This window comes from Kuraishia capsulata, genomic scaffold, assembly GCF_000576695.1.
Source record: "Kuraishia capsulata CBS 1993 genomic scaffold, Kuraishia_capsulata_scaffold_2, whole genome shotgun sequence".
Lineage (NCBI taxonomy): Eukaryota > Fungi > Ascomycota > Pichiomycetes > Pichiales > Pichiaceae > Kuraishia > Kuraishia capsulata.
The window spans coordinates 571,003-595,566 of record NW_019172951.1 but is presented as its reverse complement, the minus strand read 5'-3'; the positions used below and the strand labels follow the sequence as shown (position 1 = coordinate 595,566).

Genomic DNA, 24,564 nt, shown 5'->3' with positions numbered 1-24,564 from the left:
ATCTCGAGATCGACGATCAATAAGCCCAATCCATGTGTTTGTTTGGTGTGCGTTGGCAGTTGAGGTAATTGGTTCACACACTACTCTTTCAAAAAAGTCCAAATTACCTGTACTGCCCAAGGTCAATTAGAGATTCGTTTACATATTTATCCACCAATTGGCTGGAACGAAATGGCTGAGTAATGCAAAGCTCAAATATACAGTCACATAAATGGTCATTATTTTCCACCAATCAAGTGGCTTAGTAGCTCTGCCGAGGCTGTGGTGCTGTTGTCCTTAACGCCTGTGAACAATCCTGGCGGAGGAGGAGTCGCAGAACTGGTCATTTCCTTCAGTTTGGCTATGTTCACATGGTTGGAAATGGGAGTATGTTGGTTAGGCATGACCTGTTGTTGGAGTTGCACGCGGTTCAGCTGGACTGGAGTAGTGCTCAGAGGCTGCTGAGACACATTCTGGAACTGCTGCGCTCTTTGGGGTTGAGGTTGGTAGAATTGCTGTGTCGAAGTTTGTTGCTGATGTTGGCGCAACTCCTGTTCTTTGGCAGCAGCAATTGCTGAGCCCGTATTTCTGGTGAAACCGTAATTTTTCACAAAAGGAGCACACAATAACGAGTCAACCAGCTTCAGAGTGGAGAGTTGGTTCTCAGCCTGGACAGGGCACGACGTACTTTCGACATCTGCGCTGAAATGGAACAGAGGAACCGACGAGTATCCGAGACTCTTCTCAACTTCAGGAGTGAGTTTGTAGCTGAAATCGCCGTTCAAAGTCTTCGCAGCATCGGTGAAAATTTTGAAAGCGCTCGAGAAAGGGTTGGTAGGACCGCCAAGCAAGCTGTGTGGATCTTTCTTTGTAACCTTCTTGGCCGTAGGGTTACTAACTGTTGCATTTGCGCTTTCAGCCAATGAAGGGAAGGCATTGGCATTCGAGAGCAACGCTGGAGGAGAAGCAGACAATCTTGTAGTCGAAGCCGGAGCCTCATGCTTACCCCAAGCAGACGACTGGGAACCACCAGCAGAAGTTTCATCATCTTCCTCAGTTTCCTCTTCTGGAGGAGGTGGAATAAGTCCGTGAGTAGCAGATCTTTCTTCCATCTTTAGACCTTGTCTGGTAGACAGATCTTGTCTAGTATAGGAGTCTGCCTCTTCACCTGGCTCATGCAAGAACATACAGTTAGGATTTGGACATGGCTGGCCTCTGAGATACGACGAACAGTATTTGGTAGTACCGTGAGCAGCTCTGAGAACACGACCATCTGAAATAGATCCATCTACCGCAGCAATGCAGCGTGAGGCATCTTCCTTGCGGGCAAATGTCACATATACGCCGAATCCAGCGTTTCCGTGGTGAGTAGGTGGTAAACTGGGGTTTCTTCTATTCACAACTATCTTCAGAATCTTACCATACTGGCCAAAGTACTTCTCAGACCTCAGAACTGAATGGAGATCTTCCGATTGAACAGGGGGATTCAGTCCCACCACGTACACCAGGTTCTTCTGAATAACTCTCATACCAGCCAGATGGCGTCTAGAAGCCTGTTCCGCATCTTTCTTCTCTTTTTCACGTTGTTTCTTCTCGCGTTCCCTCTTCGCCTGTTTGGCCTGGTTCATTTTCCATTCTTCGGCTGAAATCACCTTATACTCCACACTGGCGTCATCGTATACCCGACGACATCCAGGACATTTGCCGTTGAGTTCCGGATTTTGTCTGATATTATTGTAACAAAACTGACAAACTTTGTATCCACATGGACATGGCTTAAAGTTCTTGTCAGATATGTCAAATTCCTCAACACATAGTGGACTGGCAGATTTGAAGTTAGTAGCTGTTCATGACAAGTAGTCGGTGTACACTCAAGTATTAATGGTTTGTATACATACCAGAAATCATCGTCTTCATCAGAGATGAATGTGTCATGAGAGTCTGCAACTGTCATTTCTTTCTTTAGATAAATCAGAGCGTGAGTGGTTATGTGAAAGTTTACATAGATTATCCGGCTTTGAAGAGTTCATCCGCGAGGGCTTGAAAGAGTCGTTGTGAGCCCCTTGGTCAAAACCGAGGGTAGTCGAGGGCAAACCGGATAGAGCAGGAATGGTGTTCCATGATGATTGATTCTGACAAAATAACTAGAATATGTTGAAGCCAATGCCAATAGATGTGATTTATAATTGATATTTGTTTGAATACTGCAACTATGTTGCTCCTCCTATGAGAATGTCTCCAGCAAGGTGCCTAGAATTTTACTAAATCATCCGGGGTCGGTTGTCTCGGAAAACCCTCGGTAAATGCGTCGCGACGCGATACCTCAGTTTGGAGGTTGTATCAACGTTTTGCTTCACTGGGAAACAAATTACTTTGCCACAAAGATTACAATGAGTGAAATTGAGTTATTGGGCCTCATAAAAAGTCAGTCGGATTCCAACAATGACACGAGAAAAAAGGCTGAACTTTCTTTCATTGACCTTTCAAGAAGAGAGCCATCCATGGTGATGAATAGCTTGATTAGTATCGGCTCCCAATTACAGATTGACTTGCCTTTTAGGCAGGCTGCTTTGCTGCATCTTCGCAGACTTGTTCCACAGCATTGGTCGCTAGGATTTGGATCGTTTATTGGACCTCCGGTTGCTCAAGATGCTAAAACATACATCCGCTCTCAGTTAATGGAGCTGCTGGGAGATCTAGACTCCAGAATAAGGAACAGTGCGGCTTATGTGATAGTACAAATATCCGCAGTTGATTATCCGGATGAATGGCCAACTCTGTTGGACGACTTGTACACTGGTGTTCTTAGTGAAGGTCAGAAGTCAGTCAATCTGAAGTTGGGTTCGCTGAGTGTTCTTCGTGATATTTTTGATGATTTGGTTAACGAGGATCAGTTTTTCGATGGAGGGGTAGGACCTGTCGTTTTACAGAATTGTGAGCAGTTGCTAGTGAACCCGGAAACGCCTTTACTAGTCAAAATTGCTTCGCTAAAGCTATTCGCGACATGCGTTTCGCAGATGGAGAACGCAGACATCTGGTCCTTTCCACAACGAAAGGCGCTCATCGAGGCGTTTGTTCCAAGAGCATTGAGTTTTCTTAGAGAACTATTAGTTCCGGGAAAACCTGAGAATCAGCTGTCAAGTCTTTTGAACATCTCGTATCTGACAGAGATATTTTCAGTCACTTGCAGCATTGTTAATGCATTCAGCAGTTCCCAGCGAGAGCTAATTGACCAACTCGATCAAATGTTTTATGACCTGATACTCTACTATTTGGAGGGAGTCTCAAGCATTTACTCCTCTCCTAACTTCCAGTTTCCAGACTTGGAGGAATTTCAAAGCAACCAGACAGAGTACATCGAGCCGAAGGATGTGGTCAGGAATATGATTATGGTGGTGATTCCATTGATCCCTCTCATTTTCCAAGAAAAACGTGTTTCGAAAGTTGAAACTCTCTCCGCCATCTTACAAGCGTTGTCGCAAATCACTGACGACTGTATCGAAAGCTGGGACGAAGATTTCAATGAGTTTGTATCGAAAGAAACTGAAATATCCATATACAAGGATGTCAGAGATGTGGTGCAGATTGCCGTATCAGAAATTTCAGGGTATTCTGCCATGGAAATGTTCAAAACTTTGTTAACCAGCTTTCAGAATGATGCTGAGAACAATTCCCTGAGTTGGAAAACTAAAGAAGCCAATCTATTTCTCATGAGTTCATGCCTTCTAAGCGACGACGACTTTCCAACAACAGGTCCAGAGCTCTCTCTTGAGGGCCTTGTTGCTGGATTTTCCAGCATGCTGACAGCCTCAGCTGGTCAAGTTGGTGGAAGCATGAGTGACCAGCTTTTCTTTGCAAGACTTACATGTTTTATACCCAGGCTTTTTGAACAGTTCAAGAGCGAGTCTTCTGAAGATCTGGCTTTGAGCACAGTGAATTCTTATCTGCAAGCATCATCATTCTTCGATCAAAACTCCATGGAGATTGTCAAGTGCTCAATTTTGATCGGCTTTTCATATCTCTTACCCTACTTGCCGGAGGAAGGACTTGGAAGAGATCATCAGCTAGCTCTGATGAAGCTGATTGAGTTGCTATTAGTCGACTCGGAAGAGGATACCAGGATCATGTTGCTTGAAACTCTGAAGAATGCCATTGACATCGACAATACGTCTTTAGACTCAAAGACTATTGGTCTGATTTATGATATTTCGTTGAAGTACGCCTCATCATTTTCAATTACCCAAAATGCTATAGAATGCATTGAAAGTGTTCTCCATGGTTCAGAAGAGCAGCAGTACCTCTCGCTATGCGATGCCGGTTTGAGTCCGCTTTTGAAAACTTTTGTGGATACCATAAACTCCACAAACGGTAACATTGAGTACTCGCCAGAGTTGGTGTTTGCGCTCGATATTTTGACCATTTTCATGAAAGAAGCCCGTTTGGATGCGTCTGGCCAGATGCCAGTACCTGTGTTCGAACAGGTGTTTCCCATAATCTCGAAGCTCACATTCGAAACATCAGATGACCAGCTGCTGCAGTCCGTATCGGAAACATACGTTCAACTCTTGGAACGCTCCTCGAGGTTGATTGCTCAGTACTCAGAGGGTGATGGTGATTCAAACGGCTTTGAAATTTTACTCAAAATCATTTCAAAGTTTCTTTCACCCGATCTCGGGGATTCGGCTATTGCAAATCTGGGTGACCTTATTATTGCACTCATTCACCAGTTCCAAGACCAATCAGCCATGGGTCAATTTTTTGAAGAAATCCTGAAAGCAGTGACGGTTAGACTGATAGCCGCAAAGAACATTGTGGCCATAGCCAGTCTTACATTGGTGTTTTGCGACTTGGCGGTCAATAGCACTCGTCAAACAATTGACTTTTTGTCTGGGTTTCAGGTCTCGGTAGCAAATGCCCCGAAAACTGCTCTCGAGGTGGTGATGCCAATGTGGTTCGACAGTTTTGAGATTGTCGCAGGTCACGCTCAAATTGTGAAAAACATCGAGGCATTCACTCAAATATTGTACCTTAACGATGAAAGACTTTCAAATCTCATTGTTAATGGTGACGCATTGCCCATGCAGGTGGACCCCAACATTATCATCACCAGATCTATGGCCAAGAACTACCAAACCAGATATTCTCAGATACCAGCTACCGTGAAGATGACAAAGCTGCTTGTTCAAGAACTGAAATCTCAGTCAGAATCGCAGAACAATGTGGATGACGCTATAGAGGGAGCAATGGATCCTAACAAAGTTGCTCAAGCAGCTGAAAATGACGATGATGGCTGGGAAGATCTGGATGATGTTGGAGTTCCTTCGTTTCAGAAACTCCAGTCATTTGCAGACGACGACGAGGAAAAAGAACACAGTGCTTTTTCTGATCAAGATACTCTGGAGCTCTTGAAACAATTCTTCAAACAATTTGCATCGAAACCGGAGTACAATTTTGAGACGATCTACCAATATTTGTCAGACGAAGAGAAGAAGTCTCTGACTGAGTATGTTTTCTTCTAGTTACTATTCAGACAATCTCACGCACAAAGTGCTCTTATAATTATTGTACATATAGACCTAAATCTCAATAGGTATGTCAAATTCGATTCTCTTCACAAGATCATCGAACCCCAAGCCCTTGTGGTCAGTGCTTTCCAGCTGCTTCTCCTCCAGATGAATCTTAATTTCGCTTTCGGTGCCATCCTCTGGCTTCTCGACTGAAGCAGGAGTCTTTGAGTCATCACTGGAGTAGTAGATTCTGGTGGTAGTTCTCAGTCGACTGAAAGGATCTGCTGTCTTGGCCGAGTTCAGGAGATCTTGCTTTCTCTTTTCAACAGCCAACATCTCAGCTCTGCGGATGCCTTCGTTATTCAGCTTGGTATTTCTGTCGTTTACCTTGGAGATGGCTGAGGATTCCTGGATAGGTTCCTCAGATGTACCATCAAGTTGCTTGAGTTCTTTGGTCAAAGCACTGGACAACTCAGCGTCGTTGTTAGCAATCGCCACGGCCAGCTTCTCTCTGAGGTTGGTCATCTTCAGGACTCTGTCCTCTTTCTCTATGGAAGATGGATGCACCGAAGCTTTCTTGGCAATCATCTGGTTAATGGCGTCATCAGTGAGAGGCTTGGAACTCATCTCCTTTAGCTCTTCATACTTCTCCTTAACTTCACCAATGGTGGGCCAGCTGTAGTGTGACTCTTCAATTCTTCTTCTGTAACGAAGAAGCTCTTCGGGTGTGATTGGAGAGTCTGAAAAATAGGTCATCGCCATCGCTTTAGTCTCTTTTCCCTGTGAAATCTCCATGTATACATTGCTGGCTTTTCCTTGGAGCGAATATACCTTTCCGTTTTTTACTCCCTCGATCTTCACCATTCTGTACTGGGATCTTCCCTTAACAACTCCCACATTAACACGGCCATACGCACCAGAAACAACACTTTCAAACTGAGGGTACCATGAAAACCTAGAGAGTTGAGTCCTTCCTATTCTGACGGTGTTCAAGGCAGTAAGTCCAGCCTCTTTCAAATTCTCCTTTACCAGCTCCCTCATCTTCCTGGACTCATCACGCTGATGACTGACTTCATCGTCGTCATCATAGCCGTATTCGTCTTCATCTTGTCCATACTGATCTTCTTCCTCTTCTTCATCATCCTCTTCTTCTTCGTCATCCTCGTAGTCATCTCTGCCTTGTCTTTCCTTTCTCGACTTCTTCTCTCTCTGTTTCTTCAACTCAGACAGCTTGCTGGTTTTCAGTCGCTTATCCTGCTTGGTTCCGTCAGACTCTATTCTGCTCTTCTCGATCTGATTCTGCTTTGCTCTCAGAGCAAGATACTTGCGTTCGCCGAATTTTTCAACCTCCTGGATTCTGTCAAACAAAATAGACTCTCTGGTGACTTCATCCATCGCCAAAAGCTCGGCTTTATCCTGCTCATTTTTGTACTTTCCTTCTAGTGGATATAAGTCCCCTTCGGGATCTTCATCGCTCTCTTCGTCTTCATCATCGTCACTTAGCTTGATTCGCTTGGACGACCCCGACGGTGACTTTGACCTCTTCTCCGTGGTGGCTAGCTCTGGTTCATAATCATCGCTCTCGTTATCAGATTCGCTTCCAGCTCCGGCAAGAGCTAAAAGGTCTTCTTCATCGGCTTCAAGATCGGACATTGTTGAAAGAAATTGTTATTGCTGAAGTTGGTTAACTGAGTAAAACAGCAACTTGTTTGATTGTCGAAGCTGGAGGGTCGGGAACAAAGGGTCGTGCATGAACCCCAATAATGAAGTCAGGTCGTGGAACATTCAAATAGATTTTATAATTAACATGTGAGTCGCTAAGAGTACAACAGACCAGCTGAGGCTCAAACAGCTTAACATATACTAAACATATTAGTTGCGAGGACACAGATTTGAACCCCTTTGTCAGCAATGTCTGAAAATACACAGCGACCGACCGCAAAACGGTCGCCGTCTATTCTGGTCACAGATGCCAGAAAAAACACAACGAAAGCGCCGTTTGCAGGTCATCATTACTCCTATTCCCAGCGCAATCCATCCGGGGCAAAGACTCCGGTGTCGCCCTACAAGATTCCAAATAGGACAAGAAACCATTCCAAGTATAGTGATATAAGTGTTACGAACTTACTTTCAAACACAAGCGATATTCCGTCTTCCAGACAAAGGCCAACGGGTCTTCTTTCTGCTGGAAGACCCAGGTCATACAGGTCGATGGGAAGGGACGATGGATATGAACCAGGTCTCAAGAGATTGCCCTCGGGCTCGATTCCAAAGTTGGCAAAGACCCTTCCTCTGCGTACGTCGAAAACTTCAGAGAGACTGGTCATGATTCCAGATCACGAGATAGAGTCATTTGACGAGTATCACCGGACTTCTACGACAGAGAATGTTTTCACGGGTGACTTGTATGTGAGGACGAAAGCCGAGCAGATGTCCAAAGAACAGAGAGAAGAAGAATATTCGAGAGTTACTGCCTATTTGATTGCGGATGGTTTTGACCTCAAGTTGACCTCAAAGTTCCTTGCCAAACACCATTCTGTTTCCCCAAGAGTGTACGATGAAGTGCTGTATATTCCGTATTCGCTCCCGTTATTGCCGGGTGAAAATGGTTACAGGGTTCAATCCAACAACTCACTCAAGATGCAAAAAGGTAACATGTTGATGGAGAATTTCATCAACAAGTCTGAGCAGAAAGACCACCATTTTGAGTATTTTTCTGGCGTTGACTACACGAAACCTCACCCGCCTGAGCGCGAACACTCAAATCTTCAGGTTATCGAAGAAGAGGGACATGCGATATCGCCTCACTTATCATCGAGTAATTTTGACCCTTATGAGCCTCAATTCTTTGCATCTCAAAGCCCCACGGACAGCATGGTTGAAACTACATTTACGTCGAGAGAGGAAATTAAGACTAAAGAAGGCATCGAAGTTTTATTGGATACCCCTCAAGCTGCCGCAGATCAAGAAGGAGCACATGCTGAGGCCAGTTCGTCAGCTTCCAATGGTGCTGACTCAAGCGGGTCTAGGTCTCCGGCATCGAGAAGTGTTCCTGATCTGTCAAAACATGCGGAGATCTTCATTTTCGACTACGGTGTGGTAGTTTTCTGGAATTTCAGCGAAGTCCATGAGAAAAACGTGCTTGCTGATCTGGTATTCGCTAAGATACAGCCGGGCGAGTTTGGTGATAGCGATGATGAAGACGAAGAGGATGACGATGAGAGTGGCTCTGGTGATGATGAGCAGGACAATTTGATACAAACGCACTCTCAACGAAATGAGGAGGAAAAGGTACGCAACATCAGTTTCATAATAAAGCCGGTTCGAGAGCAGGACATCGAGACAGAGGAGTTCCATTTTGAGTACAACAGGGATATCGCTACTCCTCGTATCTATAACGACATGATTACGTTGAAATCTGGAGACCATATGATCAAGCTCGCAATTTCACATGCCATCGCCCAGTCTACAAAACTGTCAATATTTGAATCTAAAATGTCTGGAATTCTTGCCTCGATCTCCAAATTGCCAAAGACGTTGGCCTTGACGGGAAAGCTTGAAAACTACACCAGAAAGAAACTGTTGATGAAAACGGGAAAGTTGTTCTATCTTAGAAACGCAGTGAACCTTTCATCAAATGTCTTGGATACTCCTGATTACTTTTGGTCGATTGAGCCTGGCCTGGATCCTTTGTATTCTGCGATCAGGGAGTACCTGGAGATAGAACAACGTGTGGAGGTGATTGAGGACAGATGCAAGGTGTTTTTGGAGTTTTTTGATATCATTGCTGATTCGCTTGCCGAAAAAACCATGAATAAGATCACTACGATTCTGATTGTTGCAATTGGTCTGATGCTACTAGTGACATCGTTTGAAGTTGTGATTAGGTACGTTATTCTGTCGAAGGGTCATCCTAAATAAACTTATTTAGCACCGTACTTGTTGACGGTCTTACCATCTGGAATGGTGAAGAAGATGAACTTCCCATCATTGTTCGAGTCAAGTCTGTAGTAACCCTTTCTTTCAAATTGAATGACATCGCCAACCTTCATGTCCTTGATATTCAAGTCGACAATTGCCTTGGAGTGAAATTCTGTCACTGGTGTCAAGAAGTCTTCAAAGTTGTCACCATCATCCAACTTGTCCTTGGTAATAAGATGGTCAAAATCAACCAGATCAGCCTCCAGTTTGTCATCAGTATCCGCGAGCCAAGTAAGCTTCTTCGAGGTTTTACGGAAGTCTCCCTCCAAGTGCAGCTTGGCCTCGATGGAAGTGACAACTCCTGAGTTGTTCTTGTTGACATTCTCAATGATACAGTTACCCCAGTCCATCAGCGTAACTTCCTCTCCAACCTCAAGAGCAACTGCATCGCTCTGATCTAAGAGAATATCAGGAGCATAAATGACATCCTTGACACCAACATCAGGATTCTTCTTGTGCTTGGGCTTCTTCTCAACAGTCTTAGCTGGGGCATTGGTTAAGTGGACCTTGACTGCATTCTCAGCATCGATGGCAGTGTGTCTTGCAGCAATTGGATCAATGATCTTCTTGTTGATGGCCCAAATGATACTCCAATCAAGGTTAATGATGTTTCTCGAGGGACCCTGAGAAATGACGAAGTTCCACAGACCTTCCACAGACATACCTCTTCTTCTAACTCCTCTGACAGTTGGGAATCTTGGATCATCCCAGTTACCAACGTACTTCTTGTCTACGAACCACTGCAGCTTACGCTTAGAGAGCAGAGTACGGACGAAGTTGACACGAGCGAAATCCCAGATGTGAACCTTTCTCAGGTTCAGAGCCTTCAGGAACCAGTCGTACTGGGCATTACGATCACGGTATTCGATCGTTCTCAAGGCATGGGTAACACCCTCAAGAGCATCCACGACTGGAACACAGAAGTCATAAGTTGGGTACATCTTCCAGGTGGAACCGGTTCTGTGGTGAGGAGTCAGATTACATCTATAGATGACTGGATCACGCATGGTCTTGTTAGGACATGTGTAGTCAATCTTGGCTCTGACACAGTTCTTCAAACCTTCCTCGGTTCCATTCTTCATTGCCTCGGTGAACAACTGCAAGTTCTCCTCGATGGTCCTGTCACGTCTTTCAGACTTTATTCCGTCCATTCTCTCTGCTCTCATCTTCTCTAGAGGTGTGTCGTCACAGTATGCCTTACCCTCCTTGATGAGCTGAACAGCAAGTTCATACATCTTGTCGAAGTAATTGGACGAGTATGTAATCTTATCACCCTTGATACCCAAAAGCTGTAGATCCTCAATGATAGAGTCTTGGAACTCAACCTTCTCCTTCGAAGGGTTGGTGTCATCGAATCTGATGATCATCTTACCCTTGTACATGTCCGCAAAGTATCTATTCAAAATGGCAGCCTTGGCGTGGCCAATGTGAAGGTATCCAGAAGGCTCTGGAGGGAATCTCGTGACGACCTCACCCATCTTCGCATCCTGAAGATTGATCTCAAAGTTGGCCTTGTGGCCCTCCTTCTTCGCTGGGGCTGCAATCTTAGCCTGCTTACGCAACTCAGCAACAGACTTGGTCATGGACACTACAGACTCACCGAAAGATGGGAAGGTCTCGACAAAGGTGTACCATCTGGCAACGTTGATGAAGGTGGCATTCTTGATAACTGAACCCATGAGTGGGTTGGCTCTCAAAGCACCCCAAACAGCGACATCGGCCATACTGATGGAATAACCAACCAGATAAGAACGGAAGTTCAAGCGGGTCTCCAATTTCTCCAAGCCTTCAGACAACTTTTTGAAGTCTTTCAAAGACAGTACATCTTGCGACAAAGTGATCCACTCTTGAGATTCTTCCTTCGCAGGAAGGGCAGCTGGGAATGCGTCAGCAAGAGCATTCAAAATTTCAGCTGTTGAAATAAAAGTCTTGTCACCTGACGCCAGCAAGGCAGAAGCCTTACCATCAACGGTCTTGTCATCCACAAACTCGATTTTGACGGCGGTAGCAGATTTCGCATTAGCCGTAGTAGCAGCAATCAACGAGGCATAGTCCACCAAAGGTGACTTTGCCGCAATCTTCAACTCAAAAGCCATGGCTGAACTGAGGTTTGAGTTGGAAATCAAGAAAACTACTTGGGATTGAATATGTGGGAAAAAAACCGGCGATGGTCCGATGGATCTGTGGTAGTGTGCGGGATAATTCAGTACGTGGTTAGCACGCTGCACGCCCTATCGCTAGACATTTTTCAAAGCTCTAGTTTTCAAGACTTGAATGCCTCTTGATAATACCAAGCCATAATGTCAGCGAAGGTGTATCCTATAAGTCTTCGGTCTAAAGATAATGCTTTGAAGCAGCCAAAAGAACTGTTTGCCTACTCCATGCATGCAGATGGGACAGTGACCTTTGACAACTCCAACTTGGCTTACTACTACTTCCCAGACAGCGAACTCAACAATCCTCAGGGCGTTGACCTAATTGGTGGATATACCAAGTATCAGAAGGCTGAGGAAGAGGATCCAGGTTCTCTGAGACCGTTGTTAGAAAGCATTGCAAACTACGAAAAGCAATATGGCAAGATTAAAGTTGACATCATTACATGGAGAGGAGTGATGAGGAAGATTATGACTGTTCCACACACCGGCAAAGACGAGCCTTTAAATCTTGATATTATCAAGTTCGATGGATCACTGATAATTCGTCAAAACAGGGACCATCTTTTGAAAGAAATCCAGGATGAGGAGTCCAGAGACGAATCCTTCAAGAAGCTCGTCTACACAGGCTACAAATTTGAACGGCTCGCCACGTTGGATAAGCCTTGGGCCCGTTGTACGAGAAAGGAGATAGAAACCAGAAATAAGAAACCAATCACGCCTCGTGAGCAGTATTGCTCGGTTGTGCGAACTGGAATAGGCAAGGTAAAGATGCTTCTTGGTGGGGAGATAGACTGTGTGTGGGATTGCAAACCAGACCCGGAGGACCCACTCGAAGGCAACCCAAACCCAGCAGACCACTATCTGGAGCTTAAGACATCCAAGATAATACAACATCCAGGACAAGTGAAGAACTTTGAGAAGAAGTTGCTGAAGACTTGGTCCCAAAGCTTCTTGATTGGAATCCGCAAGGTGGTGTACGGCTACCGTGACGATAACCTGGTACTGAGGTCTATCGAGGAATATAAAGTTGATGACATTCCTGTGTTGCTGAAAAATAGTCCCTTCCAAAATCCTCAACCCACTTCCGCTGCTGCTAGTACTAAGAAACCAGTCAATAAGTGTATGGACTCACTAAAGTTCTACGGAGGCTTTGTTAACTGGTTGTTGGAGACTATTCCAGATGATGAGACGAAGGTGTGGAATCTGTCCTACGATTTTGAAACTAACAGGGAGTATTTGACTCTCAAAGAGGTTAATGGCTCAGAGAACGTTGAGAGAATTCGAAGCACCATAATCTCCGAAGAATTTGCGGAATGGAGAAAGAGTCTCGTGGAAGAATCTTAAGTAATGTACATTAGCATAAATTAACTGTTGAGCTTTCGGGCTCATCTTGGTCTATACAACATCAAACATAGCTCTTTTGAGAGCAGGCAGATCGCATTAGTAGCGATGATTTTGCCTATGAGCCAGGGAACTCAATATGGGACTAGTGTTGATCTGTTTCTCTGCTTCCTGGTAACGAAGAGCTGACCCAAACCGCATTCCGCTCCTTCTCACATTCGAGCCTCTGGGAGTCACTGGTGCACGATGAGGAGTTGGAGGAACCATACTGGCTGGAGTGTTTCTCAGAAGCGGTTGAGATTTAACTGGAGATGACCGACTGGGAGATCGCACGGGCGAGTACTGTTGTGTGTGTTCCTGTTCCTGCGATTGAGGATGTGGTGGAGGATGAGCGTTGTCTGACGAAAAATTGCGGTATGATCCAAAAGCTGCATTTGTGAAGACTAACGAGCCAACTGTTAGTAACAACAGCGTAAAAATCGACTTCCACGAGATTGGTTTCACAAAACCGTTGATGATCTCTGCAAACGTTTCAGCCCCAATCTTGGCTCTGCCAACAGAGGCTGGATCCCTGTTCATACACCTCTCCCATGCCATACAGGCCTTTTCCAAGTACGGAACCCTCTTCCCGGGGGAACAGTTGTTGCGAAGGTACTCGCGCGAACATAGACTTGTCTCTTGCAACACCTCGGTTGCGTATATCTCGATCTTGTTTTCAACATCTGCTCTCACTGTTGACACAAATGAGAAGATAAAGTAGCCAATCATGGATACCAGCACGATATTGAAAAAGAGCTGCAGATAGAGGGACAAGACATATGGAATTGCGGGGTCTGAGATGATTCTTCGCCATCCCATCTTTTGTGTATAAATGTGTTGGTGAACTCTCACGCTATCTTCATCAAATGATTCCGTGGCCTCCGTAGGCTCATCGGCTAATGCGTCCATTTCTTCATCCAGTGACGGAAGTTTTGACTTCGGTTGCGAAGCGGACTTGGAGAGATCCGGTTTGTTCTTGAAGCTTTCCTCTGGCCTGACCTGTTTGGGCTCCGATTTCGGTTCTGACTTCGGATCAGTTAGCGACTTAGGAAGCAGATCTGGATGAAGGTTCCGCACCTTTGTAAACAACGGAGAAGACACAGGGGTGTTCATCTTCTGTGCATCCGTGGACAACAACATATGGGCGGCAACCACAGGGTTTTCATACTTCGTCTTTTGCTGTAAGTCAGCTGCAGATGTTTGCTCAGAATTTCTCTCGGGCTTTTTAAAACCTGCAAAATCGGGAGCCTTGATATTCGTCTTATCTAACAAAGGTCGTGAAATCTTTTTGGGCGAGGGACTGAAGCTCTCTCCTCTGGCCTTGACAGCTTTGTCAAACCTTTCTTGCAACTCGTGCTTGGGAGTTTTGTGTATTTTGGGCAGTTCGATCTGGGAGAACGATCCTTCTTCAGATAATACGTCATCGCTAAAGGAATCCACCGAAGCCATAACTGGATATTAAAAACTGAAATAGATACACTAGCGTTAAGACTTGGACAGTTGTCTACTAGATGCAATGTTCTACTGTAAACAATTAATATCGATAATTGAGTTTTTCGCACGACCTTCCTTCTACTGCCGGCAATACCCAAGACTAAACTGCTTACCACACTGTTGAACGTTGCACACGCTACAGCAAACAATATCCACTACAAAATGAGACCTTCTAACCTCAGTCTTGCCAAATATGTGCCTCTTATCAAGTTTGTTGGAGGTCCACACCCAATAGTTCGTATGTTGAAATTGCTGCCCACAAGGGCCATCGCTCGGCTCCGATGAATCACCGATGTTTTATCTTCACGACCACTAACCCCTTCATTTTAGCTCACACTGGAAGCCATCCACACCCATGTGCTCCGAACAATCTGATGCCAGGTTCGGGGTCAGCCACGCAGAAAGCCGCCGCGGTTTCTGCACCAACTATCGGTGCTATTGCATTTGAGTCCAGAGCACAGCTGTCCAAGAGATTCAGATACACTGCCATCGAGGAGCTGGAGATTGACGAGGTGAACACTGGAGGTGCCGAATATATCTTCTAACAATCAGAAACATCAGAGAGGTGCTAGTTTGAAAGAACCACTACATTTACATGTGATCACAAAAACACATGGCACCCGCAAAGCGCTTGAGATGACTCCCTATAGACATATCACGTAAGAATACGTTGAATTATTTTTTTGTACTTTTCTGGACATTTTGGACCGTTTCGTCCAATCATGCTCTACATGTTCTTTGATCCGTAACTTGCTATCTCCGTATTTGAATGGCTCTATTTGAATTGAACAGGAACAGCTCTTGGATATAGCGTGTAATACCCAATTGATTCTCTGGAGACCTGGCCTAAACGCCACTGACCAGAGAAAGGAACATTGTCTACAGATCAGGTTGCAACAACTTCAACTCAATTGATCCGTTTCTTGGCTTTAATATCATATTAATTATCACAAGATGAATCACGATCCATTTTCATGGGGCCGCCCCTCTGATGAGACTTACGGATCCTATAACAACGCCATCGCCAATGCTGGCAACGTCTCAGCCTTCCCCAAAATGAACACTCAACAGCCGATAATCACAGGAACTTCTGTCATTGCGATCAAGTGCAAGGACGGAATTATAATGGCAGCCGATAATCTGGGATCATATGGTTCGCTAGCCAGATTTGATGATATCGAGAGATTGGTGGAGGTTGGTGTTAACACTGTTGTTGGTATGAGTGGGGACATCAGTGATCTCCAACAGGTTCAGAGGATGCTTGAGCAGTTAGAGATTGATCAAAGCTACGAAGAAGAAACTTCTGCACTGAGAGCAGAGCATGTTCACGAATATCTGTCTCGTGTCTTCTACAACAGGAGGTCCAAGATGAACCCTCTGTGGAACGCGTGCGTAGTCGCTGGGTTGAGTGACGACAAGCCAATCCTGAGATACGTGGATCTTCTGGGAGTTACATATGAATCTGCATGTGTTGCAACGGGCTTTGGTGGACATCTGGCCATACCATTACTGAGACAGAAGTGCGATTTCGAGGCTGAGTACGCTGATATCTCGCTCGACGAGGCCGAGAAGCTAGTCAAGGAGTGTATGAAGGTGTTGTACTACAGAGATGCTAGAGCTTTGGACAAGTACTCTTTGTGCAGAATTGACAACAATGCCGAAAAGAAGGTGACCATCACCAAGGACGTGAGGTGCGAGGACATGAAGTGGGAGTTTGCACAGCATATCAAGGGTTATGGTACTCAAGTTGTTTAATCTGGATTTTGACAAATCGGGATGAAATCTAAGAAAAGAAAAAGAAAATAGAAAGAGAAAGAAACGTGAGGCGTAGGACAGTGTGTAGTGGAAATCCCCAGAGGACCTTCCATGCGTACTCCAGCGGCATGGCTACTACCATCAGCCTCCCATTCGACATGACATCAACTGAATTTGGGTCTAAGTCAGCAGAGAAATCATAGAAGAGAGTGCGCAATATCTACCTACCAGCACGCTGGGGAGAAAGCATGTCTGCTAAGTAGCGACGGCTTAAGTATGGAACCGCCAGCTTCGGAAGTTCACACTCGCAGAGACATGCGAGCTGGTCGGAGTTCGCAAATCCAAACTCAAAATATCAAAAAACTAATGTATGAGAATTTCAGAGTTTCAAAAAGCTCAAGGGCTTAACTGTTCGGGATGGCCTTGGAAGTCTGCGAAGAGACAACCTCGGAATATTACCAGAGATGCATATCAGGGAACAATCCACACAGCGATATCCTTCTGGAACCCTTCGGCGGCTGAACCGAATAGGCGAGCTTCCAGCGGCACGGCGGCCAAAAATATGTAGAAACTAAATCCGAATTGACATATCTTGTTGATAATGTCTGATGAGCATAGATAGAGCGATTATTTTTTTCTGGAATACTAGTCCGGGGTACTCATCGAGCGTACTGGCGCCTGTTTACGGCGCGTAGCAGCATATGCCTGTAAGCCAGCCCCATTCCGAGCACGTAAATTAGGTTCTTTCCGCACCCTAATAAGCAACGTAAATTTAACCTTCAGCTTTTTTTCCCGGATTCGCCAGAGTTGTCTAGAGATTTCACAACGGGATCCCGTGCGCGGATTCAGTTTTTCTTTGGGCTGCACCTCATCAGCGCTTCTTAGCAATTCCCGCCAAAGCAAAGCCAGCAGCTGCCTCAAACTAAGTCTTCTCCCCCTCATTTTTCTTCCTTCCCAAAAGAACTCCAATATTTGTCCCTGTCTGAGGTCCTACATGCTAACTGGCTCGAATTGTCAGTCTTGTGAACTTTTCCAAAGGAGCCGCATTATTTTGAGGCTCTAACTGCTGTTTCAGAGTTTTCATCCAAGCAGTGCTGTACTTCTCCACTTCGGTCTCCAAACTCCACGGCTTTGCACACTGTGCGGAATCATTCCGAACAGCAACACTCACTCGGACTGGAGACACAACAGGACTTATCGTGGGTTTGCATTTAATTTTCTCGTGTTGTTTTCCAAATATATTTTTTTCGGACGCGCTTCTGCTAGAACATCGCCGCGTCCTGGTTTATCTGAGGCAATCTAAGGCTTGAACTTGCAGCCAGGCGCCGTGCTACAATGGCCAGCTTTGATCTGACTGTCCTCGGATCCTCTGGTGGACCTGCTGATGGGAAAACATGTGCATTCTTGTTGAAACCTTCGGGTTTGACTTTCGACCAGATATTAGACGGCCAGATGAACGATTGCTTGTTGTGTGTGGATGCTGGTACTGGAATATCTGGATTCTGTGAAATATTGCTGCTGCATTTGCGCAATCGGCTTTCACAGCTCCAAAAGGACGACATTGACATTTTAAGTTACTACAAAGATTCTTTGGAAATCTCGGATTACACTAGCATCGAAACGGTGGTGCCGTTTGGAAATCCTCGGGAAGAGGCCGTTGCTTCCATGGGTGTCTTCGAATACGCTTCCAAGCTGTTCAACTTGATATCGGCATATCTTATCACTCATTCCCACATCGATCATGTGAGTGGGTTGCTGGTCAACTCACCTGCTTTCTCACAGCCTGTGATCACCTCTAACAGCCCTCGGCCGCGCCGTGTTTCGCTCACCAGCTCCAAGAAGATATATTCCATTCCCTCTGCAATAGACAATATACAAAACCATCTTTACAACGATTTGGTTTGGCCTGATCTTACGGCTGCTCACACGGGGTCATCCATTTCGCTGATGAAGTTGGAGCCTGAGCAGTTGGTTCAGCTCAACTGCTGGTTTGGGGTGGAGACTTTTGTGATTTCCCATGGTATTATTCCCCATGAGCATAAGGATGAGATGTTTGAGAGCTCAGCTTATCTGATAACATTGAAGCCTCCCAAAGATGATGGTGGAGCCAGTGCTGACTCTGAATCTTCTTTTCCCTCCAAACTACTCTTCTTCGGAGATGTCGAGTCAGATTCAACATCAATTAGCCCGCGAAACCATCGCATATGGCGTGAAGTAGCCCCCTTGGTTGTGAGCGGCCAATTGCGTGCGGTAGTGATAGAATGCTCTAATTACAATCTCCCCAAGACGGTACCATTGTTTGGCCATATGACCCCGACCCATCTGATTAGCGAATTTGTCACTCTGGCTAAAGAATGCTCGCTACTGTCTGGAGCAGCCTACCACCCGCTAGACGGTTTACATGTTCTCATTACCCATGTCAAGGAGACGGATAGTAGTTGCGATCCTCGGAAGATCATTCTGCAGCAACTCCGAGAGCTTAACGATTCTCATGATCTCAGACTAAATTTCACCATAGCTCTGCCTGGGTTGACATATAAGATATGAGGGCTGTCTGGTAGGCTTTTCGGGTGATGACAATTGCTTATTGGTGTCAGTTTATAGTGTTTCAACGGTTCAGTTTTTTAAGATTACGACATTCATTAGTGCACTCTTGTGAATTTTATTTGCTTCAAACAACGTAGTAACCCTCGGTAGACAAGTTGTAGTACAGATCATAGGGCAGCTCCTCACCTTCGGTGTCTTCACCCAAACTCACAATCGAGCCAACCGCAACGGTGCTGAGATTGTCCACATTGTTCTCTAATTCAAAGCGCAACTCCATTGGGAAGAGCACCTCATCGTCGTCGGCCTGTGCAACAAACTCGAATGACCCGGATGGGAACTTGGAGGCCACGTGCGAAATCTTGAAGAGAACACCATCTTCAACAAAAGTCATTTGAACATTGTCATTTTCATCAGTGTTGAGAGATGCCTGGGTGATAGGCACCAACAGATACACTTCATCAAGGGAATGCTCCTTCTGGAACCCATCATGAAGCTCGTACTCGACGGTGACTCCAATGGTCCCGTCATCGTGGTTGTTGACCCAGGTCGAAAGTGTAACCGGAAGCAATGAGGTGTCGTCTTCCTGTCTGGAAATCTGTCTCCATCTTAGAACACCCAGACTCTGGTCGTTTGAAGGAAACTGCTTGGTAGCATCCTTGAGGCCGATCTTGTTGTCGCGGTTAAACAGATTCTTATCAACAAATGGATGGGTCTTGTACTGGGTCGAAGGATTCTTCGCGAAATCAAGCACAATCTGCGAATGTGCCAAAGAAGCATCGTTTATACGCAGTTGCAGATCTCCCTTGACTTCCGACTGTTTGACTTCACCCTCCCTGGTGATTTGTGCCGAGACCTTTTCACTGATCGTGATCAATATACCGTTGTTAGGAGTCTTCTCCTTTACCGGTGATTGTTCCTGGGGCTGTTGGCGTTTCACGGGCTGTGCCAAAGGCTCTACCAAAAGAGGCTGTGAGACACCATCAAGAGGTCTAGCGGGCTTCTTACCAAGTTGAAGACCATGGGCCCTTGGAGGAGCAACTCTCTGTGGTGCTGGTTCAGCGTATTGCTGATGTTGTTGCAATGAAGGAGTAGGAGTGTACGACGGCGTTTGCGCCTGATTTAGGTAAGCAGAACCGTTGTCATAGCCAGCGCCGCCGAACCCGGAGCCAAATTGTTCCATGTTCTTCCGAGCAAGTTCCTTGCGCTGTATTTCCTTGGCACGACGCTTACGCTCTTCCGTGGCTTCAAGCTCTTTGTTCTTTTCGATGATTTCCTGGATTTTCTCCTCATGGGAGTCCATCTCCAAAAAGGTCAACACCTGTGCCGTAGTCAAATTCTCCTTGTAGCCCAAGTTGATTATCTCATCAAAAGCACTCAAGATCTCGAAGCAATTGTCAAAGATCTCGCGCTCATCAATGCTCCTGGACAAAGAGGTGATCGTCTGGGTGAACAGGTGAAGCGTGTCGATGTCTTGCAAGATATTGGATTGACGGTTTGTAATCAGAACCACATAAAGCTCTTCAAGAGGCTGATAGACGTATCTTACATGCTCGTCCTCGACAGTAGTGTGTTGGTGCTTTGCAGAATCGCCCAGCAACGAAGGGAACGCGGCCAATAACGCAGTAACCCTCTCCTTTGTCATCTCACGGAATTGCCGTGATATGATGGCCTTGCCGCTGCGCGTACAAATCGATGCTGCCAACACGACCATTGTATAATGGATATTCAGGTGATCAAAAAAGTTTTTGTGCTGGATCTGTTGGATTGGTTGTTGTCCATTTGATACGTGTTGATTTGAAGACTTCCAACGGGGGTCGTTTGCAGATCGAAAACGGTCCGGGCTTCATAACCTGTCTACTGAAATTTGAGATCAATAACTATGGGTTTCTCGAATTGGTTTAATCATAGGATTGAGTTTATGAGATTGACATTGGCAATGATACTATTGTCCTAATTAGATATTTGGTATGATTGCTCGTCGAAAGTTCTGTTTAATGGCAAGATAGGCCATACACATGAGAACGATGCGTATGTATGGCAGACCATATGGAATGTGGAGTAATCTCCAACAATCATTGTTAATCATTGGGAAAGTGAACTGAAAAATATACGTTATGGCATCAGCAGTCGTTTTAAATCAAAAAGGCAACCAAAAAAAAAAGTAGATATGACACGGACAGGAATTGAACCTGCAACCCTTCGATTGCACTGTTATTCCAACTGGAGTCGAAAGCTCTACCATTGAGCCACCGCATCATTCTTAAGAAGTGACTTTTTTGGGATGTACACAAGGCATTATTCAAAACCCTGTACATTCGGTACAATAGTGCATGTTTGTGCATCGATTGTATTGCATAACCCTGTTATTACGGGATATTTGCATCTGCACCACTGCCTATTTGGGTCGTACCACCGATCTGTGCAACGACGAGCGCTATGCTTGCCACCACAACACCAATAGGCTCCGCAGAAGTAACAGAACTGAGCTTGATGCCTCTGGTATATTTACGGTCGTGTGAACCAAGCCTACCGGCAACGTTGCATTGGCTATCCTCTGCCAGTTCGAAAAACCACTTTCAAACCCGAACGCCAGGGCTCAATCACTTTTGTGGGGGGCACACCCCGCATTGCCCAGGGGTGAGAAAGGAGGGGACGGAGCAGTGAAACTTTTCGCAGTATCAGAACATTAGTCAGTACGAAAAGTTGTTGGTTTCCCTAAAACGAAGTTGCACAATTGCTATTAAATGTTCAAGAAGTGGAAGGCTGGCTCGGATAACAAGCCGAAGGCCAAGGAAACTGCGCCGGTGCAGACCGAGAAGCCAGCTGCCCATCCGGCCAGTCTCGAGGCCTTCAAGGACGACGCCCTCCATATCGAGGTATCCCACGAGGAAGAAACTGATCCCGAGCTTGAGTATCGAGTAGTGACCCAGGACCTGAATGTTCCCTATGGTGATGGATCAGACAAGATTTTTGGTATGGAAAACTTTGGAAATACATGCTACTGTAACTCCATTCTGCAGTGTCTGTTCTACACGGTTGCATTCAGAAGGGCGGTTTTGACGTTCCCTGAGCGTGACCCTGTTCACAGGCGCAAGCGCAAACTGAAAGTGAATGGCACAAAACCTCATGCGTTTGTTCTTGGAACGCAACCGCTTTCTCAGCAGTCGCAGACTCAGGCCCAATCGCAACCGACGTCTAACGGAAAAGATGAAAAGAAAAGGCGGTCCTCGATATTTGCTCTGAAGAACGAGCCGGCTTCATCTGCGGTACCAGCAGCTCCTGCTGCGTCGGCGACTCATACCACGAGCCAACCGTTGAACATTCCCATCCTGAACTTCCCCAACGTGGAAAGGTATCTGGTTTCGAGATGGCCGTCGTTTGCGGACCTCAACATCAAGTTTGCACTCAACCAGCAGAAGAACATAACAATCGTGGGGATTGTTGGAGATCCAAACGCTAACTCGGAACAGCGCAAGCGCCAGGCGCTGATGCGTGGTCCAATAGTGAACCTGGATCAATCGTTCAATATGGAGTACGGAATGGACCAGAGCCTGTACACCGCTCTGAAAGACGTGTTTGAGTGTATGGCAGAAAACAATTCTCACGTTGGAGTTGTTTCTCCTCAAAAGTTGATTGAGGTGCTGAAACGCGAGAACGAGCTGTTCCGGTCGTCAATGCACCAGGACGCTCACGAGTTCATCAACTTCTTGATCAACACTGTTCTGGAGGTTGTGGATCGCATGGAAGCACGTACGAGTCAACATTCGAATCTCCACGGGATTTTCGAAGGCTTGCTGACTTCTGAAACGAGATGTCTTTCTTGTGAGAACGTCTCTACCAGGGACGAGAAGTTCCTAGATCTGTCGATTGATCTCCAGCAAAACTCCTCGATCACCAACTGTCTAAAGATGTTCTCGCAATCTGAAATGCTCAACGAATCGAACAAGTTCTATTGCGAAAAGTGCCATTCGCTGCAAGAGGCTGCCAAGACAATCAAGCTCAAGAAACTGCCCCAGGTTCTTGTGCTGCACCTCAAGCGGTTCAAGTATATGGAAGAACTCAATAGAAACATGAAGTTGTTCTACAGAGTGGAATACCCAAAGAACTTGCGTGTTTTTAACACCACGGACGACGCGGCCCAACCAGACAAGTTGTACGAGCTGTATGGTGTGGTTGTTCATATCGGTGGAGGTCCTTATCATGGCCATTATGTTTCCCTGATAAAGACTGAAAAGTTTGGTTGGCTTCTATTCGACGATGAAACCGTTGAAAGTATTGACGAGGATTATGTCTTCCGGTTCTTTGGTGATGGTCCTGGTTTGGCAACTGCATATGTGCTGTTCTACCAGGAGATTTCCGAGGAAGAGTTTCTTGAAAAGAATCTTTATGACGGTTTTGAGGATGAGCTCGAAACTGAGGGAGATTCTGGTCAAACGAGTCGTCCTGGTTCACAGACCAATATCAACAACTCTGGTGACTCTAACGACAATCTATCGGGGCCACAGACTCAGCCTTCCACTGCACCTACATCTGCACCTGTTTCCGCTGTATATGCACCTGTTGAGAAGCCTGAGAAACACGAGAAGGAGAAGAAAAAGCGAATTTTCAGCTTCAAGAAATGAAAGGATGACGAGAAGGGTCGAGAGAAGACTCGAAAACTGAATGTGAGCAGACTTAGCGGGCTGTGCGATAAGCTCGAAGTTTTCTGCTCATTTTACCACTGCTTACAACCACTACCTGTATCTATATGCCAACTTTCTTTAACTTACATAGGCACGTTGTTAAACAGATATGACACACTCTCTCCGTAGTGCTGCCTCCTTATGGCCTCGGCCAGGGTGCCGCTGATATCAATCGTCTCCAGTCTTCCGCACACCTCGGCCTTCGAACTCAGTGGTAGCGAGTTAGTACAGATGATCTTCTTGAGTGAGCTCTTGTTGATCTTCTCAATCGCATCGCTGCTGAAAATTCCATGAGTCACGATTGCAATCACCTCGTTGGCTCCGTTATCCAGTAGAATATCACTCGCCTTGCACAAAGTCCCACACGTGTCTGCCATATCGTCGATTAGAATGCACGTCTTATCTGTGACGTCTCCTACCAGCACCATTCGCGAAATCTCGTTAGCTCTAGCCCGCTCCTTGTGAATCAGTGCAAAGCTCGTGTCCAGCTTATCAGCAATGGCAGCAACTCTCTTGGCTCCACCAGCATCGGGTGAGACGATGATGGCATTCCTGTAGTCTATCGACTCGCGGATATACTTTAGCACATTGGGTTCGGCATACAGATTGTCCACAGGAATCTTGAAGAAGCCCTGTATTTGTGAGGCATGCAAGTCCATTGTCACCAAGTGATGGCACCCAGCGGTCGTCAGAAGGTTCGCAATCAACTTGGCCGTGATTGGAGCACGCGACTTGTCCTTTTTGTCTTGTCTAGCATATGGGAAGCATGGCATAACCACAGTAATCCGCCGCGCAGAGGCTGCCTTGCACGCATGGATCATTATCAACAACTCCATCACATAATCGTTGATGTTATCCACTCCTGTACCCGTCTGCACAATATACACATCCTCGTCTCTCACGGACTCGCCTATTATCACCGCAGTCTCCTGGTTCGTATACTGGAACGCACTCACCTTGGAGATCGGGATGCCCAGCTTGCCTGCAATCAGCCCAGTCAACTCCAAGTGCGAGTTACCCGAAAGCAGTTTGATCTGATTTGGCGATTTCTGTACTGACATTGCCTGGTCCATCGGTCGGGTT

At 45.9% G+C, this 24,564-nt stretch overlaps 13 protein-coding genes across 13 annotated transcripts; 6 read left to right on the top strand and 7 right to left on the bottom strand.

Moving 5' to 3' along the window:
- Positions 1–218: 218 nt before the first annotated feature.
- Positions 219–1,607, bottom strand: KUCA_T00001601001 (uncharacterized protein; the record flags this gene model as incomplete). The annotated part of the gene is made up of 1 exon (XM_022603799.1): positions 219–1,607. One exon carries the CDS (start codon positions 1,605–1,607, stop codon positions 219–221), a length of 1,389 nt encoding a protein of 462 aa, XP_022457643.1.
- Positions 1,608–1,627: 20 nt separating this feature from the next.
- KUCA_T00001600001 (uncharacterized protein) lies at positions 1,628–1,933 on the bottom strand (the record flags this gene model as incomplete). Its single annotated transcript, XM_022603798.1, has 1 exon — positions 1,628–1,933. One exon carries the CDS (start codon positions 1,931–1,933, stop codon positions 1,628–1,630), a length of 306 nt encoding a protein of 101 aa, XP_022457642.1.
- Positions 1,934–2,369: 436 nt separating this feature from the next.
- Positions 2,370–5,498, top strand: KUCA_T00001599001 (uncharacterized protein; the record flags this gene model as incomplete). The annotated part of the gene is made up of 1 exon (XM_022603795.1): positions 2,370–5,498. One exon carries the CDS (start codon positions 2,370–2,372, stop codon positions 5,496–5,498), a length of 3,129 nt encoding a protein of 1,042 aa, XP_022457641.1.
- Positions 5,499–5,555: 57 nt separating this feature from the next.
- KUCA_T00001598001 (uncharacterized protein) lies at positions 5,556–7,139 on the bottom strand (the record flags this gene model as incomplete). The annotated part of the gene is made up of 1 exon (XM_022603794.1): positions 5,556–7,139. The coding sequence occupies one exon, from the start codon at positions 7,137–7,139 to the stop codon at positions 5,556–5,558; it is 1,584 nt and encodes a 527-aa protein (XP_022457640.1).
- A 258-nt stretch (positions 7,140–7,397) lies between these two features.
- KUCA_T00001597001 (uncharacterized protein) lies at positions 7,398–9,407 on the top strand (the record flags this gene model as incomplete). The annotated part of the gene is made up of 1 exon (XM_022603793.1): positions 7,398–9,407. The coding sequence occupies one exon, from the start codon at positions 7,398–7,400 to the stop codon at positions 9,405–9,407; it is 2,010 nt and encodes a 669-aa protein (XP_022457639.1).
- Positions 9,408–9,409: 2 nt separating this feature from the next.
- On the bottom strand, positions 9,410–11,563 carry KUCA_T00001596001 (uncharacterized protein; the record flags this gene model as incomplete). Its single annotated transcript, XM_022603792.1, has 1 exon — positions 9,410–11,563. One exon carries the CDS (start codon positions 11,561–11,563, stop codon positions 9,410–9,412), a length of 2,154 nt encoding a protein of 717 aa, XP_022457638.1.
- Positions 11,564–11,767: 204 nt separating this feature from the next.
- On the top strand, positions 11,768–12,967 carry KUCA_T00001595001 (uncharacterized protein; the record flags this gene model as incomplete). Its single annotated transcript, XM_022603791.1, has 1 exon — positions 11,768–12,967. The coding sequence occupies one exon, from the start codon at positions 11,768–11,770 to the stop codon at positions 12,965–12,967; it is 1,200 nt and encodes a 399-aa protein (XP_022457637.1).
- Positions 12,968–13,063: 96 nt separating this feature from the next.
- On the bottom strand, positions 13,064–14,452 carry KUCA_T00001594001 (uncharacterized protein; the record flags this gene model as incomplete). The annotated part of the gene is made up of 1 exon (XM_022603790.1): positions 13,064–14,452. One exon carries the CDS (start codon positions 14,450–14,452, stop codon positions 13,064–13,066), a length of 1,389 nt encoding a protein of 462 aa, XP_022457636.1.
- Positions 14,453–15,451: 999 nt separating this feature from the next.
- KUCA_T00001593001 (uncharacterized protein) lies at positions 15,452–16,252 on the top strand (the record flags this gene model as incomplete). The annotated part of the gene is made up of 1 exon (XM_022603789.1): positions 15,452–16,252. The coding sequence occupies one exon, from the start codon at positions 15,452–15,454 to the stop codon at positions 16,250–16,252; it is 801 nt and encodes a 266-aa protein (XP_022457635.1).
- A 1,335-nt stretch (positions 16,253–17,587) lies between these two features.
- Positions 17,588–18,799, top strand: KUCA_T00001592001 (uncharacterized protein; the record flags this gene model as incomplete). Its single annotated transcript, XM_022603788.1, has 1 exon — positions 17,588–18,799. The coding sequence occupies one exon, from the start codon at positions 17,588–17,590 to the stop codon at positions 18,797–18,799; it is 1,212 nt and encodes a 403-aa protein (XP_022457634.1).
- Positions 18,800–18,923: 124 nt separating this feature from the next.
- KUCA_T00001591001 (uncharacterized protein) lies at positions 18,924–20,510 on the bottom strand (the record flags this gene model as incomplete). The annotated part of the gene is made up of 1 exon (XM_022603787.1): positions 18,924–20,510. The coding sequence occupies one exon, from the start codon at positions 20,508–20,510 to the stop codon at positions 18,924–18,926; it is 1,587 nt and encodes a 528-aa protein (XP_022457633.1).
- Positions 20,511–21,543: 1,033 nt separating this feature from the next.
- Positions 21,544–23,421, top strand: KUCA_T00001590001 (uncharacterized protein; the record flags this gene model as incomplete). The annotated part of the gene is made up of 1 exon (XM_022603786.1): positions 21,544–23,421. One exon carries the CDS (start codon positions 21,544–21,546, stop codon positions 23,419–23,421), a length of 1,878 nt encoding a protein of 625 aa, XP_022457632.1.
- A 143-nt stretch (positions 23,422–23,564) lies between these two features.
- Positions 23,565–24,542, bottom strand: KUCA_T00001589001 (uncharacterized protein; the record flags this gene model as incomplete). The annotated part of the gene is made up of 1 exon (XM_022603784.1): positions 23,565–24,542. One exon carries the CDS (start codon positions 24,540–24,542, stop codon positions 23,565–23,567), a length of 978 nt encoding a protein of 325 aa, XP_022457631.1.
- Between the last annotated feature and the right edge of the window lie 22 nt (positions 24,543–24,564).